This window comes from Sciurus vulgaris, assembly GCF_902686455.1.
Source record: "Sciurus vulgaris genome assembly, chromosome: 15".
Taxonomy (NCBI): Eukaryota; Metazoa; Chordata; class Mammalia; order Rodentia; family Sciuridae; genus Sciurus; species Sciurus vulgaris.
In genome coordinates, this window is record NC_136476.1 from 77365531 (window position 1) to 77385216 (window position 19686).

At 46.7% G+C, this 19686-nt stretch overlaps 1 protein-coding gene across 1 annotated transcript in view; it reads right to left on the reverse strand.

The window, feature by feature from the left end:
* The window catches only part of GGTA1 (glycoprotein alpha-galactosyltransferase 1 (inactive)), a 63644-nt gene that overhangs the window by 13838 nt on the left and 30120 nt on the right, over positions 1–19686 (reverse strand). The window contains exons 2-5 of the mRNA XM_079113815.1: positions 19229–19343; positions 18911–18992; positions 5086–5174; positions 568–603 (exon numbers count right to left, since the gene is read on the reverse strand). Coding sequence (XP_078969941.1) covers positions 568–603; positions 5086–5174; positions 18911–18925 — 140 coding nt within the window. The 5' untranslated portion in view covers positions 18926–18992; positions 19229–19343. The remainder of the gene's footprint in view (positions 1–567; positions 604–5085; positions 5175–18910; positions 18993–19228; positions 19344–19686) is intronic.

Genomic DNA, 19686 nt, shown 5'->3' on the forward strand with positions numbered 1-19686 from the left:
TCCCAAGTTAGAGGCCAGCCTCAGCAACTTAGTGAGGCCCTAAGCAACTTAGTGAGATCTTGTCTCAAAATTAAAATAAATGCAAAAGACTGGGGATGTGACTCAGTGGTAAAACATCTCTGGGTTCAATCCCCAGTTTAAAAAAAAAAACTACACACACAACTCTCATTTTCTTTTTTAAAAAGTGAAAAAAAAGATACACACTAGTTCATTAAGAAACCCAAACTTTTTTTCTTTCTTATTCTCAGAGCAATTTCTTCAACATTTATAGGGAAGAATAATGGACATCATCTCCACAGATTATTTTTCTCAGGGAAACAGGAATATTCCCCAAGTAACACTCCTTACAGAAGTCCTTGATAAGAACTAAAGGCAAAACAAGTTGTGGATCTATAAAGACAAGTCTGGGGGGCTGGAGGAACACAGCCCCGGTCCCCAGGTTCCTAGGACCCTCCAGGTTTCTAGCCTGAGCACCGTCATTGGCTGGTGTGTGAAGAACCGACTGTAGCGGGTGAGAGAGCAGATGTGGGAGACGGTCAATAGATACCCAGAATTCAAAGCACTTACTTTGAGTGATAAATCCACAAGAAAGATCCTTCTGGGCTAAAAACAAACAGAAATAAAAACATCATGTTACTTTCAGTTCCGAGAAAGGCTACTTTGTAACCATTACCACTGGTACTGGGCTGAGCTGAGCCCACTTTTCGCTCCTCCCAGTTTCCACCTTCCTCTGAGATACACCCAGTGATAAACTGGAATTTCCAATTTATGAAAATAGGAATTTCCACTTGTAGTTGCTTCCAACTTTCTAGGGGAAAAGGGCATCTGGAGAATCTCCAGTTGTGTTTTTTTGTTTGTTTGTTTGTTTAAAAAGGACGATCAGTTCTCCACTGCCCAGGGGCGGCTTCACTCAGCACAGGCTCCACAGAAGGTGCCGTCCTGCAGCCTAGTCAGTTGCCTGCCTCCTGGGGGTGGAAGCACCTTGGCCCAGTGACTCCTAACTGAGGATTCATCTTTCCCCACAAAACAGAGCATCAGTTGCAAGGCCTGATGATCAGTTGCAGTTCCTCAGAGCAGTCCCCAATGGCAAGGAGAAAGCAGGAGGGTGCGGAGAGGCCATTGGCCAAGACCAGCACAGCCCTCATCCTTGTGGAACGTATCATGTCGGTGCAGTCATGGCCACACGCCTTCGGGCTCTGAGGAGCGCCATGGAGAAGAGCATAAGCAAGGCTTCCTGGAGGAGAGAGCTGGGTGTCTCCACTGAGTTCTGAAGGATACGATGGAGTTCACCAGGCAAAGAGGAAGTGGAGTGTTTTGGACACAGCAAACCATATGCAGAGGCCCTGAGGTAGGAAGGAACGAGGTACCCACAGACCGTGTGACAGGACTTGTCATCACACTGGGTTACTCCACTGGCCTGTGCAGAGATGCTGGGCCTGTGACCTGAGCTCACGTAGCTCAAGTGAAAAGACTACGCTCTCCGAAACATTTTTCAAGAACTAACAGTTGCTTTAGACTCTGCCATGGACCCTTAGGTGCTTACCCTCTCTCCCTGCCTCCTCCTGCTGCTGGGAGCCCACATCTCCCTCCAGGAAGAGAACACATCCCTGCTCACTGCCTCCAGGGCCTCCTGAGCCCAGTGCTCATGGACCAAGCTCTGAAGTTCCTAGTTCCTGAATCAGTTTTTGGATTCGGATGATGCTCATGACCACAAGTACTCAGCCAAGCACTGTTCTAGGCTCACAGTCTTCTATTCTCTTCTCCTCGTTCTACAGGGGCATTAAGTGATCTGCCCAAGGTCATCTGCTAGTGAGGAGTCAAATCCTGACTGAAGCTGGGGAATCTGACTCCACATCCTGCAAAAGAGGGAGGCTGAGGGAACAGATAAGGAGAAGGGGCAGGGCTGGCTGCAAGCCAGCTCTCAGAACCCTGCCTGTCACCCAAGGCACCCCTTTGTAGTTTGAGGCTCACCAACCTGTCACATCTCTTTAACAACGCCACCTTCTTACCCTCCGACTCTATCCTTCCAGAACCCTTCAACATCTTGTGGTCATGACACTCGCACTACAGTGGCATTTTAAAGCAAATTCATCCTTCTGGGCTCAAATGCCACCTCTTCCTTGCCTTCCTTGATATGATCCTAACACAGTGCCTGGCACATGGTTGGTACTCAGTAAATACCTGTGAAAGAATGCAAAAAATGGATCTCCCTCCAAGTCATATAATCTGCCTCCTTGCACTCTCAGCCCTGTCTTCTACCTCTGACATCCCTCTCCTACTTTGTGTCATTGGTTATTTATCCACACGTTTTGCCCTGTCCAGAGCATAACACCTGGAAGCAGGAGTTCTGCTTGGCTCACATGTCATCCCTCAGCACTCGGCACAGGCTAGGAGCTCTGGAAGGAGTTGGGGACAAAGGGTCGGGAGATCTGAGTTCTGGTTACAACATGGACATAAGTTCACTAAAAAGACACTTCACCTATTTGATCTCTCTTCTGTCACTTGAAAAACAGGGTTCAGCTAAGGAAGGCTGTGTAGAGGGTAAGTGAATGAGCTGCAGACAGCCCGACACCTAGCTCCTCCTAAAATGTAACCTTGAATCTTAACTTTTAACATTTTTGAGACTCAGTGTCCTCCTCTAGAAACTTGGAATCGTACCCGCTGTGCAGGGGTAATTAAAGAATTGGAGGTAAGACCATGCACACACACACTAGTGACCAGCCCTTGCTGTCATAATCACCATCAGCATCACTACAACTTACATCGAAGATGTTTTTTCTATCCAGCCTCAAATCAAATGCTGTCCTGGGTGGCAGAGTGCTTTCTTGACAGTGCTTCTATTAACTACTTGGTGGGTGTGTTCAATTTAGTTGTTTTAAGATCCTTTCGAGCTCAGTGCCACTCCCTCCTCTAAGGGTAATGTCCTCAGCTCACCTCAGGCCATCTCATGACCAGTTCTTAAAATGGCAAAGACCCACCCCCTTTGAAGCCTCTTGCAGACAATCAAGTGGATTCTGCACATCAAAGAAAGATGCGACCAAAGTCCAGGTGCCTGAAGATGGATGGCCTGAAGGGGCAGCCAGAACCTGCTGTAGTCACTGTGCTGAAAGAACATGCCCAGAACTGAAACATGACCCCCTTTCTGAGAGGCCAGTGTCAATACACACATTTGAGCCTCGGGTTCCCAAATATGGAAGAACAACTCTGGCTACAATCGAGAACACCAAGATTATCCAACCAGAGGCTGTTCGGTCAGAGACTGACAGCCAAACGGGTATTCCTGCAAGCACCCGGAGGGCCCGTGGCCTTCTGCTGGACTCCTGCGACTGCTGGACTTGTCCTTCTCTGCCCAAATCCCCTGTCCTGTTTTGCTCTCAGGAGCAAATGATGATGATAGTGACTGTTATGGGGTGAATGTTCATGTCCCCCCCAAATTTATATGTTGAAGCCCTATCCCCAGTCTGATGGCATTTGGAGGTGGGGCCTTTGGGAGATAATTAGATAAATAAGGATGGGCCCATGATGGAATTAGGTCCTTATAAGAAGAGGGAGAGACTAGGACTTGCTTGCTGTCCATCACTGTGGATGTAGGAAAAAGGTGACTGTCTACAAACCAGGAAGAGAGCCCTCACTGGGAACTACACCAGTCAGTGCCTTGACCCTGGACTCCCCAGCTTCTAGAACTATGGCAAATAAGTGCCTGCTGCCAAAGCCTCCCAGAGGCATCTTGTTATAAGGGCCTGAACTGATGAGGAGGATGCTGGTGATGGCATCTGGCATTTACCGAGTGCTTATGAAGTCCAGCCACTGCCCCTGGTGCTCTGTACACAGTAATTTATTTAATCCTTCCAACAACACAATGAAGCAGGTACTATTATATTCCCCATTTTTAAAGGTAGAGAAACCAAAGACCAGAGTAGTTAAGTAACTTTCCCAAGGCCACAGAGGAGGTCCCCACACCTAACTCTGAGTCATCTCTTCTTTGACTCATTTCCTCAATTCAGAAGATCTAGTTTCCAGATGCTTTTAACTTGACCACACTCTAGCTTGTCCTGTTTTCCTTAAAATTAGTGATTCAGAATGAAACAAAAGAACATTCTAGAAGTGGTTATGTCTGTCCACATCTCAAGACTTTGTTTCTGTATTTTGGAGATTCCTCCTGCTATTGATACACCCAAAGTTGCAGTTCTTTTATTAGTAGCAGACAGTACTGCTGACTCATTAAATCTTAGAATTTGATGACTGAAAAGAATATTCATATTAATCCAGTCCTCCATCTTGAATTTGGGGGGGGGGTCACTAAAACATTTCACCATGAAAAATATAATGGTGCTGAGACAGCTCTGCATAGTGGACTTATTGGAACGCAAAGGCTGAGCTTTATCATTATATTTCAAGTCAAAAGCATCAAACAGTTTGTAGCTGTATGTGGAGATTTTTGGTCAGAAGCCTCTCCAGCTAGAATCTCCAAGGCAATGTAGTTTCAAAAGCACAGAGGAAGTTTTTATATTTGAGTAGTCCACAGATGAATTTGAAAACTCAAAAACATTCTGTTCATTCTGCTTTCCCAAGTTAAAGATAGAGAGAGGGAGAGACCCAAAAGTTTCAGCCAGGCACAAATGAATCACCAGCAATTCAATGTGTATTTTTGCAGCAAAAGTCAATAACTCAAATTGTTCTGTTAAATTCTACAAATATCTTAGGATTGCAAAATTCAGGGTGAATTTCTCATGGGATTCCTGTCTGAAATTTTTTAAAGGTAATTTCTCTATCTGATCATATAAATCATTTCAGATCACATTTGGGGCTTAATTTGACCTCCCTCTCTCTGAGATCAAGAATACCAGTACAAAAATCAAAATAATGGGACATAGGAAGAAGATAATTAGTGAGCCAGAAGTTACTTGGGAGTCTGGTGATTTTTAACAACAATCCAGGGCTCAAGAAGATAGGAAGGGTGGAACTCCTTATTTATGGTTTCAGTTAATCCCAATAATAATTTTACTTGGTAACTTGGCTGTTACTAGTAAATCAGAATCAAAGCAATACTTTTGTCAACATCATTTCATCATGTTTCATAATTACCTGTTGATATATTCCCAAAACACAACAATCACAGTTGACACAATCAGCATTGACAACATTAATTTTCCTTTGTCATTCATTATTTTCTCCTGGGGAGGGGAAGAAGAGGAGAAAAAATAGATTAAATGTAATGAAAACCAGAGCCAGACATGGTTTTGAAGAAATGCTTCAACCCACATCCTAAGAGGATAAATCCATGAATGATTAACAAGAGCCGAGAAGGGTGTTCTCCCTTAAATTGCATGAGCCTGCAAAGGCAAATCAGGCCAGCTCAGTTAACAAGGAGGCTGCGTGTGTGGAAAGGACGCCAAGGCCATGTGGGACCACACTGGGGCTCAAGGGAAAGTACCCTGATCCACCATTCATGTAGGAGAGGAAGGGAGTGGTGGAAGATGGTTCCCAGGAACTCCAGCTACCTCCCAATTCAGATCACCCCAGCCTGACATGTGACTGCAGGGAGCCATTCCATCCCCTCGCTCTGCTGCCCTTGGTGTACTGACTCCATGTCCCCTGCACAGAGGGGAAAATGACCCTGGTCTTTTACAATCTAGGCCTTCCCCACTTCCCAAGAGCCAATGTAAGCAGGTTCCCTTGCTGTCTCTTCAGGCAACTCCTCCAGGGAGGGATGGGGCATCACCTAAGTCTATATTCTCTTAACTCTTTTCATCTCTGATGAGCGGGACCACATCAGGAAGGAGACCAGAGAGACCAGAAAGACTTAAAATTCTATTTTTTTTTTTTTTAGTTCATAATTTCAATATGGTGCACCTAGGTTAATTTTTGATCAGACCTATTTTATCCAACTATAAAGTTTTCTCAATGCTCTGTTTCATTCAAAGGCCAGTGCAAGGGTTAGCTCTCAATCTAATGGGTTTTAAAAAATAAGCTACAAGACCTTCGTCTGTTTTATGTGTACGTACACCAGTGTATTGTCGTGTCTACATATGTTTAATACCAAAATTGACATATGAGCTCATAAATTAAATTTTTTAAATAAATGGATCCAAATACCTTAAATTCATGTGATTTAAAAGGTTCAATTTAAATTGGGTAAACAACAAAAAAAAAGCAAAAATGTTTTAAAGGTTACTAACTCACCAGTTTCTCTAGGTGGCACACACTGATAAAACATTGATGTCTATAAAATGTCTGATATTCATTGTTTCTCGATTTTTATTCAACAGGGAAGAAATGGTTGATGCTAAATACACTTCTCTGATATCTTTTTTTTTAAAGTAATTTAGATTTGACATGTATGGGACTGATCATAGATATGTTTGTTAGAGATATCTCAGTGGTTAAAAAAGTTAAAATGCTAACTGTTACATTTCAAATAGAGTTCTATAAATTACAAAGTATTTTTCATCTTATTAAAATGGAGAAATTTATCTAAATTCAGAAATTTACAAGGGTTGTCTCAGGGTATAAATTTTTAAAAAGGGGATCAACAGGTTAAAAAATTACAAAGTTCTAGATATAAAAATATATTTAGTAAAAGGGGAAAATGTTTCTAGGTAAAAAAAGTCTTTATGTGATAAAATAAAGCTGTAATACATCTAAGTAAACAATAAGAGGGTCTAAAATTAAATTAAGTGATTTAAAAAGTATAAATTAAGGATAAATTTTAAAAGGTTTATGGGTACATATGAGTAACACAACAGTTAAAACTATTTAAGGTTTTTCCTAAGGTCAAATATTAATGTACTAATATAAACTAAAGTTCATTCTATATGCTAAAATGACAAATATTTCTTAAAACATTAATTTACTTTTAACATTGTGTCTGTTAAGTTTTATTCTCTAGAACAACTAGTCTAAAAATTGGGGTTTGTACAACTCTGGTTAAACAGTAACTGTTATTTTAGAATATTGTACTACATTACAAAGTCTAAATTTTCTTTAAGAGCTAAACTTGGTTAATAGAAAAGCATCAATGTAATTATGATTCTATTACTCTTCTTTGTATATTAAATATGTTCATATCTTCCTGGTATATAAGTCCTTAAAGCAAAAGGTTTGAAGAAATATTTTATCAAGATGGTGTTCTCCAAACTATAGTTTTTGGTAACAGTATCCTTTACACTGGAATATAAAAATTTAAAGGTATTTTTTAAAAGATAATAAAAGCCTGATCTATTTAAATGTTACCTGTTAAAATGGTTTCAACTCTTACTCATTTAAAGCTGTATTCAAAGAATTGAGTTTTACTGTAAAGATTACTGTAATCTCAAACAGAAAATATAATATGTACTTTAATTGCTATCTGCTAGTGCCTTACAAAAGTATATTAGCCCATCATCTATAGACATATAATAAATAAAAGGGTAAAAATAACTATAACATTATAAACATTAAAGTTAAAACCCAATACTCTTACTTTAAGATTAATAGACTGGCTTGCTGGATGTTTAAGACCAAGACTTAAAGATTAAAATTAGATAAAAGGGCCAAGAAAACTAATATTTGGCTCTTGCCCTCTGAGTTAGCTTGAACCCAGGGAAGAAAGGGAAGAGCTTTGCACTTCTGGGTCATGTGACTGAAATTACTGAGACCCTAAAAAGAAAGGCATCCTGCAAAAGAGGAAGGCCATTGAAAAGGGGAGACATCCCTGAGGCTTCCAAGGAAAGCCACACGACCCGTCCTAGCACAGATGGGGCTGGCATAGCTAAGAGGCTGCTCACAAGTTCCCCAAGAGTAACCCCCAAGGGAACTCTGCAGTCTCTCAACAACAGATAGGAACAATTTGACCAGCTTGATCTTAAACACCTAGCATGAACAGTTAGAACCAACACACAGTCATTCCTGGACACCATAAAAACAAAACAATAGTTATTTTAATGTAACTTAAGAGGTACACTTGTGTTAGCTCCCCAAAAATAAGTAAGTGTGGAGGTGACAAAGGGTTCTTAGACAAAACTTCCTGATAACTATCAAAAGAAACCTGCCAGAGTCAGTGTAAGGCCTACAGATCTTCCTAACCTCCTATACAGGTTGTCTTAATCAGCTAGTATGCTAGTTTGCTAGTATGATTCTCTAGCCCTAAATAACAAAGAGAAAGGGATCTCTACTAAGTACAGAGGTCATGCCAATAAGAAAAATTTTACAAAAATCAGATGACATTAGGTAACTTAAGTTTACATTCCTGATAACTCCGACAATGTTAAAGATTTATAAATAAAGCCCTCTTCTTCTCCAGCCTTGTTAGGCTTCGTTAGGCCTTGATATGGGGACATCTCAGCTCTTCCACCTCCTGGTAAGAGAACATTAATTTCTGTTATCTTCATGATATTCATTGACATGTTCTAGATGCTACAACATTTATTTTTGTATTAATCCCATTTCAGTACAGATGTCTTTTTGTTTCTTTCATAAAACCAGACTTTTAACCCTTGAAGGACCCAATTTCTAAAAGGGGACTTCAAACTGTCTGCCCCACCCCATGTCACCACACAGCAAGAGCAGTCATAGTCCTTTTCCCTACAGCAGCTAAAAGTCCCTAAAAGTAGAGGGGAAATAAAAATTACAGTCAGTGCAGATAGGTAATCGGGTCAAAACACAGAGTGGAGGCCAATTTGGGGCCCAGAAAGTTGGAGACCACCTCTGGGAGATTAAAATGTTAATGCTTCCAGAGCCCCTTCCTCCACCCTTACCAAGATAACCTGCTCCTGCTCCAACCTGTTGCTAAGTCTGTCCAACAGCTTCAACTTATGAGAGAACCAGCCCCAAGAGACCACTGATTTCCAACACCCATTCCAGCCAGGAGACTATGTCTATGTCAAATGGTTCCAGAAAGAAGGACTAATGCCCAGATGGAATGGACTCATCACATCTGAGTCAAGGCAACAGAAAAGTGGACAGCCCTCAGAGACCCCAATCACCCTCTAAAGGTTAGACTGGAAAAAGGTTAATCATGCTTTTTTTCTTGCTTGGACTCTGTTATAAGACCCAAGCTACTAAACCAATGTATTTTTGTCAGTCAAATTAATGTATATGCATGGCTGTTACAACCCCTTATCTAATTTAAAAGATAAATCAAGGATTCTTGCACCTCTACTGTAGTACTTTGGACGTCCTCAGGCCCACGTGACAACCATCTTGTGACCCCTGAGGGAACATGGTCTGCTTGTACATCAGGGGTAATTGCATGCCTGGCCTTTCAACTTTTTGAGATTGCCAAATAGAATAAATTCTATGTTACTGTCCACATCATTCCCCAGGTGTCCTATTATGGTGGGGAGGGAGGAAGGGAACATCTGGGGCTAATGCATTGATCTTAACGAGTGGCCCTGTCTTAGTTCCCCTCCTAGTAGAACTAGGCTGGCTTCACTGCTGTAGGGACCACTGCACTCATTACTAGCGACCAAAATTTCAAAAACCTTAAGTCGACAAATAGATCTAAATTTAAGTAAATTTAAAAACTCTGTAAGCCACTTTAAAAATTCCCTTGACTCACTTGCTGAGGTAATTTTACAAAATAGAAGAGGGTTAAATGTGCTGTTTTTAAAACAAGGAAGATTACATATGGCCTTAGGAAGACCTGTTGTTTCTATACTAACCACTCAGGTGTTATTTGTAACTATTTATCTTTAATTAGAAAAAGGTTGAAGGAGAGGAAGAAAGATCAAAAAGCTGAGGAAAATTGGTACCAAGATCTGTTCTCTTGGTCCCCCTGGTTAACTACTCTAGTAACTGCAATGGCAGGACCTCTCAACCTAGTTATACTGGGGCTTTTAATCAGGCCATATATGATAAAACTGTTTAACTAAATATGTTAGAGAAAATTCCAGTCTGTTAAACTAATGGTGTTATACACCCACTACCATCACCTCTACACTAATGATAAATCAATGATTTGATTATGTACATAAAACCAGTGGGGAATGTGACAGGTTGACATATTTAATTCCATGGAAATGTTATAGACCAGGCTATATAGGCAATGACCAAACAGACTCCATTTTACCTGGAGACTCCATACTATGTAGGAAATGCTTCTCCTGTGGGAATACCCTGCCTCTGTACCCATCAGCAGTTGCTTAGCATGTTTGGCAATACAAAATGGCAATTCTTATATAATGTAAAATTGTCCTTTTTGATTCCTTTATTTCTTAAACAATGTACTATGTCAACAGCAATTGTCCAGATGTTAGCAACCATTCTTTAACTTGTACCCAACTAAGGTCATTTTGACCCACTTTCCCTTCTGCTTAAGATTTTAGATCTCATGATGTTAGTTTTGAGTCATAGCAACAGACACTTATGATTGATATACTGACTTATGATATAAAACCCATGCAACCCTATGGTCAGGGCTGTTCTCCCAACAACCATTTTGGGGGCTGGGTGAGACAGTCAGCCGGCAGGCTAATAAAGACTCTCAAATTCGAACTTCTCTGTGGTGATCTGTCTGTTCTTAAATTGCGCCCCACAACAATGAGGCGCTGGGGAAGAGAATCTAATAACAGTGCATAGGAGAAAAAGCTTCTGTTTAAGAAATGAAAACAAAACAATCAATAGAAGCTGAACAAGAAAAGGAAACTGGTCTCAGAGTGACTGGAACAAAGAGGGGGCGGGGCAAGAAGATGATGAGCAGGGGCAGGCAGAACCTTTCAAGGGGGCAGGTCGGGCAGGAGGACTGGGAGCCCCCAGAGCTTTTGAAGGCGGAGAATGGCAAGACCCAGCTTCACTCAGAGGGACCTTTCTGCCTGCTGGGCTGTGGAGGCCGGATGCCAGGGAACGGCAGGGGTAAGGGATGAGGCACAGATTAGTCTAATTGCCAAAGAGTGAGTGGCTGTATTGTCTGTTTATGTTTTGACAGAAAACCGTGCTGGCCAGGGAGAGGCTCCCTCCCGGGGCTCCCCAGCTCTTAGGGAGAGCAGGGCTTCGCAGGAGGGAGCATGCGCTGGATATACAGACTGCTGTGGTTTGGGTCTGCAATGCCCCCGGGAAACTCATGTGCTGAAATCGTGGTCCCCAGTGCAGTAAGTTTCAGCGGTGGATCCTGAAGGTTCTGACCTCACCAGTAGATTACTAATCCCTTGACAGTTGAGTGGATTACTGGGAGGCGGGACCTAGTTGGAGGAAACTGGTCACTGGAGGCCCCTAATCTGTCTCTCTCTCTCTCTGCTTTCCAGCCGCCATGAGCAGCGTGGATTTCCTCCGCCACACCCTTCTACCATGAAGTTTCCATCTTGCAGCCAGCTGACCATAGACTTAGTCCTCTGAACTTGTGAGCCAAAATAAATCTTTCCTCCTCTAAGTTGTCCTTGTTGGGTATTTTGGTCACAGCAATGAAAAACTGACTAACACACATGCACTAGCCAATCTAGAGCTATGCCAGGTGGCAATATGAATAGGCCTTTGTCATCCCAGGGCCAGGGCCAGACTATTAGAGACCCCCTGTAACTTAGAGCCTGCCAAAATTATTGCGACTAACCAGTCCTGAGCTGCTCAGCCCGCACTACACTGCCTTTCCCACAGAAACCCCAACAAGCGCTCTGGCCTCATGCTTTGCCTTGCGCCCGACTGCTGCCCGCCCTGGTGTCCTTCCCTGTGGCCCTGCATGGTGTGCCATGTCTCCTTGCCTAGGTCCTGTGCATAAAATACATTTTGCTTTTTCTTGAGCCTGTTCTCTCTCCTTTGGGGAGCATACCTGAGGACAGGGTAAAAGAACACAGAACAAAGGCCTGGGCTAAAAAAGGAGTCAGAGAGATGGGCAGAGGGAGAGTCAACCAAAATGCACTTTGGAGCTGGGCACCGAAAGAGCATCACATGATCTCACTCTGGGGTGGAACCTAAAAGAAGTAGAAGTTGATCTTGCAAAATTGACTGTAGAATGGTGGTTATCAGAGGCTGGGAAAATGGAGAGGGGACTGAGGAGAGGCTGGTCAGTGGGTACCAAGTTACAGTCAGGTGGCACACGCCTGTAATCCAGCGACTCGGTAGGCTGAGGCAGGAGGATGGCAAGTCAGAGGCCAGCCTTGGCAACTCAGTGAGGCCCTAAACAATGTAGTGAGACCCCGTCTCAAAACAAAAACAAAAAGAGAAAAGCCGCAGCAGCAGCAGCAGCTGTGGTGTGCAATTGTGACTACAGAACACATTTCAAAAAGTTAGAAGAAAGGATCTTGAAAGTTTTCACCATAAAAAAATGATAAACCTTTGAGATGTTCAACCTGATGTTTAACATTATGTAATGCATATGTGTATTAGGACTTTACATGGTAGCCAATTACTATGCACAATGCTATGTTCTTATCTATCAGTTTATACACTCATGCACACTTTGGAGGAAGAACTGACAGGATTTGGCTGGTAATGTAGGCGCTGCGGCCAAGGGAGGGGGAAGAAGCAAGGATTCTGCTTGAGAAGCTGGGTGGACAATTGCAGCACTTCTTAAGGCCATGGGGCAGGTCGGAAGAGGAACTGGTTTGGGGAACAAGAGTCTCGATTTCCCATTTGAATGTGTTAATTTTGACAAGTGCAAGTGGACATTCAAGTTTGGAGTTCAGCCCACCTGTGGGGAAGGTACCCAGGTGTGGAAGGTGTGTGATGCTTACCTAGGGAGGGAGGGTAAAGAGAGAAGCAGAGAGAAGGTGGGCCTGGCCTGGAGCCTGCCAAGCCAGCAATCGAGGGAGGAGATGCGAAGGAGAGGCCCAAGAGGTCCGAGGGAATCAGGAGTGCAGCCATCTGGAGGCTAAGAGGAAGCAGTGGCCAGTGCACCAAGTGCTACAGCCTCGTGCAGCCACCCCCGCCTGGCTCCGGCCCAGCCCCCTCTCCTCCGCTGCCTGTCCCTCTCCACAGTGCTGATGCACATCCACACTTGGCCCTGTCTCTTGTCTGTGGCTGTCAGTCTGTGAGCTTCTGCAGGGCAGGGGCCCGGTCTCATCTGGTCCTGGATTCCCAGAGCGCCACACAGAGCAGGAGGACCCTCAGTAAGTGTTGGGTGAAGGAATGAAATGAGATTTTCCCTGAGATCGGTCCCTTCTGGGAACAGGTAATTTTCCAATGCTTTTCTAAGTGAGTTCTTAAATATCATCACCTTCTCTTTCTCTCAGGTCTCTCTCACATCACCTTTTTCATCAAATCCGGTTTAAGAAGGGAGGAGTAGGGTTTTCGACGACAACACTCTATTCCCCTTTGCTTTAAAAAAAAGAGATGTGTTTGGAAACAGAAAAGCCGAAGCTGAATCCAAGGACATGAGGCAACCTCCAGTTTTCAACACCGCTGAGACGAGCGACAGTTCTCACGCCCGGGAAAGGTGAGCCTGCTGGGCCACAGTGAACCTCAGCCTCCGGCTTCTTCCCTCCAGGTACCACGTGAGCTGGCACCATCAGCCCACAGCCCACGGCAAGGTCAAAACATGCAGGCGGCTGCGTGGGACTCAGCCCCAGTGCTGACAGAGCCACCTGAAGTCTGCCTCAGTGGCACTGGCGTCGTGCTGGGAAAGTCCTGGATGTGGGAGCCAACAGGTCTCCATTCGAGACTGTGGCAGTGCCTGGGGGTCTGAGTCTCAACTTTTGACACAAGAAACTGTACATCTCCTTGGGCACCTTCACCCACAACTACCAACCACTCTGAAAACCAAGTACCTTTTCATAATCGAATTGGTATCAAGGCCCCAGTCGACAGGAGGACATTTACAGTCTTTATCCCACCGAATGAAACTGTTTAAACATTTGTATGCATAAACATTGATGTATTATGCGGTGTGCTGCCCTGGAGATGCTACATAATAGACAGTTTATAAGCCACAGCCAAAGAATTCTGAATTCCAACATGCCTACCCCAGGGTTTCTGATAAGGGATTGTGGCTCTCTACTGGACCACATTAAATTGATTCCTTGTCTTTAAAGTGGGGGTAAAATATTGATGAGCACAACAGATAATGCCCCTAAAATGCTTGGCACTGTGCCTTGGCTCAAAAGAAAAAGGCGGTTCTTATTACTGGTGCTCATAAAACAGGCTGTCGGGGGGGATTCAGTGAGAAAGCACAGTGCCTGGTATTAACAAGTGCTCAAAACATATTGGAAGGAATGGAGAGGGTGTTCTGGAATAAGAACGTGCTATACAGTGAGGTGCAAATAGATGCAAATGAGTGGCTGGAAAGGCTTACCCATCTGTTCTGAGTCTCAGCCTGATTAAGAGCCATCCGGAAGTGGGACTAACTTCGATTTTCCCTGCTCAAGCCCCAGGCTCTGCTGAGAGGCAAGAGTGGGGCTGGCCCAGCTTCACCCACCCCACCTGCTAAGGATCAAATGCAAATCGTCTCCCAACGGGAAGGAGCATTAAACGGAGCCACATGAGAACTCTCCCAGAGAGAACACTGATGTGTCCGTCCGGATCGCCTGAATCTGGCATACTTCCTAATCCCCGCCCAAATGTGCAGGTGTTTACGCCCGTTTTAATTTCAGGAATTAGCATCAGAGGCAAACCTGAGAGTCCATTCATTTCTTTCTGGACCTCATAGATGGCCTGAATCTATTTACTCTTTTGCTAAGGCCAATCCTTACTCTGGTAATTGAAAGTTGTCCAAATAAGCCAATTTTGCATCCTGTAGCAAAGCACTAGAAATGGGTGTAGACATGCTTCCTGGAATCTGGAACCCAAGTCTCCAGGGAAGGAAGGGTTGGCAGGGCAGCCAGTATGACTTTTGAAACACTTTTTCAACAACACAAGGCATCGGACAGCCAGTGTGGTCGAAAAGCCCTTTGTCTGTCTCTCTCTCAGAATTTTCGAAACTGTACAATTCTGAAGACTGGTGGTGGACTGTCACCTAACGGGAAAAAAGACCAATTTGCTTCTACGTTCATGTAAAGGGCAGACCTCAGAATTAAGAGCTGCCCGGTATCAACACCCTATTTCAAGTGGGAGAGTGGAACTCTGAAGTCCTCTGGCCCCACAGCTGGCGAACTCAGCCAGCCCTGGGGGCACAACCTGTGGGCCCTCCGGGGACCTCAGAGCCTCTGACTTACAACTCGGGTTTCTCGCCAAGTCCATCCTGTAGTCCCACATGGGCTGTTCCCAGGAGACCACTCCCAGGACTCAGCCACCCAGGACTCGGTTTCCTGTTCTTGGCTTCCAAATAGAACCACAGGCACCCTGGAAGGTGTGCGGATCGAGCTAAAGATGTGGAACATTTTGCAAGGCAGGGTCTCACTGTAAAGCCAGCTGTCTTCCCCTCCTCCTTTTCTGCTGGTTTTTCCCTGAAGGGTCAGACAGACCTTTCCCCATGGCCCCTGCACCCCACCTGTCTCACTCAGAACAGCACACTCTCCTTCAGAGAACCTCACAGGTCCACCCCAACAGGGTGAAGTGCAAGTATCCCTTCCAAACAGAATTCCTCAGAGCAGGGAGGAAATGGTGGCAGAAGAAACCTAACCTTCACCCTGCTGCAGCCTAACAAGCTCTCTGCTCTGCCCACGATCCCTCCACTGGGTCCTGGAACCTGTCTCTTGTCCCTGAGGCATTACCCCTGCTTTGTGCCTCAGGCATTTTGGGCTTTGGGGATGGGCCCAGGCCCAGGCCCTGGCCCCTGGGGTACCCTCGAGTCCTTGTGAACTAATGTGCGGAGGAACCGGAGGAGCCTCCGTCCTGCTCCACCATGGATCCATCAGCTGACACGGAACCGGGGTACTGTGCACTGGGTGGTCCTTGGACCTGGAGACCCATCAGTAAAGACCACCACCGAGCTTCCATTCCTGAGGGAGGCCAGAGACTCAACAGGGTAGACAGTGTCAGGTGGTGACGAGTGTTGCAAAGGAGACGAGCAGCAAGGTGTGCCTGGGTGGTGGCCTCGGAGGAGACTCCTTCCCCTTTTGTTTTGTCGTTGTTGTGGCGCTGGGGAGAGCACTGACCACACTAGGTGAGCTCCTCCCCGTGGTCCAGCCCCAGCCCAGCCCAGGATGCCATTGTTTGGTCCCCCATGTCATTGATTGTAAATGAGGGTGTTTAGATCCAGCATCCTAGGTAAAAGTTAGGCTTAGGGCTAAGACTTCCATCAGCTGAGTCCTTGATGGACGCCTTGAACAAGCCATTTGCACTCTCTGAGCCTCTGTCTAACGTGCAAAATGGAGATGCAAATACCCTCCTCATAGAGAGTTCTGGAAAGGATAGATGTAGACCATGTCTACGAAGCACATCGTACCCAGCAGTCAATAAATGCTCCACAAAAGGAAGCTGTAATAATGAGGGTGTTTGTGTATTATTATATGTAATTATTAGAGCTTATTAATTGTACAAAATAATGGGCTTCATTATGGCAATTTCACATGTGCATCTAAGGCACTTCGACTGCAACCACCCCCCTGTTGTCCTCTCTTCCCCTTCCCCTCCCCAGCGATGGTGCTTTTTAAGGGGAGAGAGTTGAGTCCTACAGGCAGAGCTGTGGGTTCGCCTGGGAGAGCACTCTTGGTCCTCCAGAACAGCCGGGGACACCCATGGCCCACTAAGTGTCGTGATAAAGTCAGCACTGCCACCCTCAGGGAAGGGCGCAGCCTGGTCAACCGAGTGGCTCCTCCTGTCTGCCAGGTGCTTGCGCTAACGTGGGCAGGGGCGGAAGCCAGGGCTGCTTCTCGCAGGAGACGAGCTGGTCAGCCAGCGCAAGCACAAAGCCAAAGCCAGCCTTCTCAGGTGGAGTCGTGTGTTCTCTGGCCTCAGTCTCCTTGTCCATGAAACCAGTCTTTGGACTCAGATTCCCCTCCCAGGCTTTCCTGCTCGACTCAGGACCTGTCAGGAGACCAGCTGCAGAACTGGAAGCCTCATTTTCAAAAGAACAGGTCCCTCAGCCACAGGGAGCACCTCTTGCTGCAGTGCCCTTGCTGCTTGGAAAAGTGACTCTCCAGGGTCGCACAGCATAGAGAGGTGACACTGGGGTTCACGTCCATGCGGACGCCTTGGTGTGGTGGACAGATGATGGGATTTCCCAACCAGTGCTTACAGGCGGCAGGTGCTGGCTAATCTGGAGCTGATGAAGCTCAGGCATGGGGTCCCTCGCTGCGTGGGTCCCCTTTCGAGACCAAGCTGATTTCTATTGGGGTGGGGGTGGGGAAGTCCCAAATGCTTCCTAGAGGTGGAGAGTGTTGACCCCGCTTGGAAGAATCACTGCCCAGCTCTGTGGCCTCTGCCTCTGCAGGCAGAGGTGAGGGGCTGACCCTGCTTGTACACCTACCTGATTCCCAGGAACAACCTTGCCCTTGTGGAGCACCCAGGATCCTCCCTTTGGGCCCCAAGGGCAGGGAGCTGAACCGGGCATGCTGCTTTCCCTGCTCAGGGGTGGCTGTGGTCCTGGCCCCGCGGCCACCGCATGCCTGCCCCCTCCAGGAGGTCCAGCTGCTGACTGTGCCCAGCAAGGATCAAAGGGATGAGTTCTCTGGAGACCTGGCCGGAGCCAGCAGAGCAAGAAACCGACCAAAGCTTTACAGCTGTACATCACCAATAACGAACTGTGAAGCCAGAAGAAACTCTTCTAAACTCTCAGTAATAAAAAATAACCCCGGATTAGCTATGCTAGAGGAAACCCTGATTCATCTGGTGTCTACGCCTCTATTGAAGATGACATCAGGGAACCCACGTCAAGATAAGAGGCAGAGGGCATGTAGCCAAAAGACGGCAGGCGCACCAGGCAGCCGACGACTAGGAACTGGCTTTGTCTTATTTTTCCGTCATTTTATTACTGTGTTACTTCTGGGTTTTTGTCATGGCTGGGGATTTGTCCCTTTTTGTTATTCGTTGTGATGTCCCTCTCATAGTCTCAGTGCTCACTCCCAGACCTAATGCTGTGTCTGCCCCCATCGAATCAGCTGCAAGCCCTGCAATGCCTGGGTCTTTCTCGACTGAGCCAGGCCAGGCCAGGCCCTGGGTTCAACCCTTTCCAGCACATTACAGATGTGAAAATGGAGGCTCAGAAAAGTTAAGTAACTTGCCCAGGGTCACACTGGTGAAACTGGGATTCAAATCTAGGGAGCAGGCCTCTGTGTCCTCTTAACCTCTCAGGTGCGCCGATATCATGGGGGCTTAGCCACAGACGCACCACTCACATCTTCTCCAGGCCCCCTCTCTTCTTGCCTCTTATGATTACTACTTAGCAAATGACCCAAAGCGAGCTACACACTGGCCAGACCCTCTGCAGAGCCGGCTTTTCCCTGACCACCTGGGGCACCTGACCGTCTCGGCTCCCGGGTGTCTGGTGTGGGGCATCCCTACACATGTCCTCGTGTTTCTTCCTCTCCATGGTGACCTTGGCTCCACCTTTTGGCTGAGGGGACTGAGCTTTAGGGAAGGGGAGTAGCTGGCCTGAGATCACTGGGTGCACCCAGAAATGGTGGATTTTAAAGGTGGACCCTCTACCTGCAGGCCCAGCTCTGGGCACCAAGACGATGCCTGGGGGAAGAGGGACAGGGCTGATCATCCTGAAGTCACACCCAGCTGCGGGACAGGGAAACCCTCCCCATTGGAGGAAGCACTGCAGGGGGGTGGTGGTGCAGGGAAGCCTGTTTCCAGGTCTATTTTCCATTACAGGGTCAGAGGAGTAAACACAGACCCAGGAACCTGAGAGACAGGGTCAGACTAGACACCTGGCTAACCCCTGCACAGCCATCGCGGGTGGAGCAACCTGTTCCCTCAGTCACGTTGTGCAGTGCCTGTTCCAGAATCCCCTTCGGGAAATCTAAAGCCTGGCTCCAGGTAGCTTTCCCCTGCTGCCTGGCCCAGAAGTCACTGTGCAAGGATTTTTCCAAAGAGAACCGAAGCAAGAGACGTGGGAGGTGCTGTACCGTCCTGAGGGGCTCGGTACCCACCCACAATCCCACCCCGGGGCCCCAAGACTCACCCCCTGCCCCTGCATTGTCACCTTGAATCCTTCAGAGAAAAGTCCAGGCCACAGCCACAGCCAGCCGCAGCCCTACGAGGTCCTGCCAAAGGAAGCAAAAAAAGCAGAATTTACAGCGAAAGACCCTGAGCCAGCATCACGCCAACCGCCACTTCCAGATCCAGTCCTGGGGAGAGAGGGACTTGGTTCCCTTCCAAAACTACTGCAGGGACCGGGGAGAGGCCAGGTGATGACGAAGATCCTCCCCCAGGTAGGCCCACGCGGCAGCCCCAGGGGCCCAGGCCTGGCAGAAGCAAGTCACTTCAGCGTCTCACATACCTCATCCTCTACTTCTCTCCTTCCAGAGCAAAGGCTAAACAACAAGGCTCTGCGGCGCTCGGTCCTGCAGAAGGAGGCAGGGCTCAGAGGAAGGGAAGGTGCTGCTTTCCAGCTCCTGTCAAAAGAATAAACAGCTGTTTCAGGAAGAGGCGGCAGACAGGTCCCGGGCAGCCTCCGCGGGCTTTGTTCCCTGGGAAATGGGCTGTTAATCAGGTCTGTGGACTCAGAGCTGCGTGCCAAGGCAGAGCCGGTCCTCTCTGGGTCCTCCACAGCTGGCCTCCCTCGCAGTGAAACTGCAGGACCACACGGAGCCGAGCATTGTGGGAAGGAAGGCCACCACCCTGCAGAGGAGTGCACAGGCCACCCATGCCACCCACTCCTGCGGGAAAGTGGAAACCATTCGGGACCCAAACAATCTCAAGGGCTGGCTCCCAGTAACAGCCAGTGGAGAAGAATTT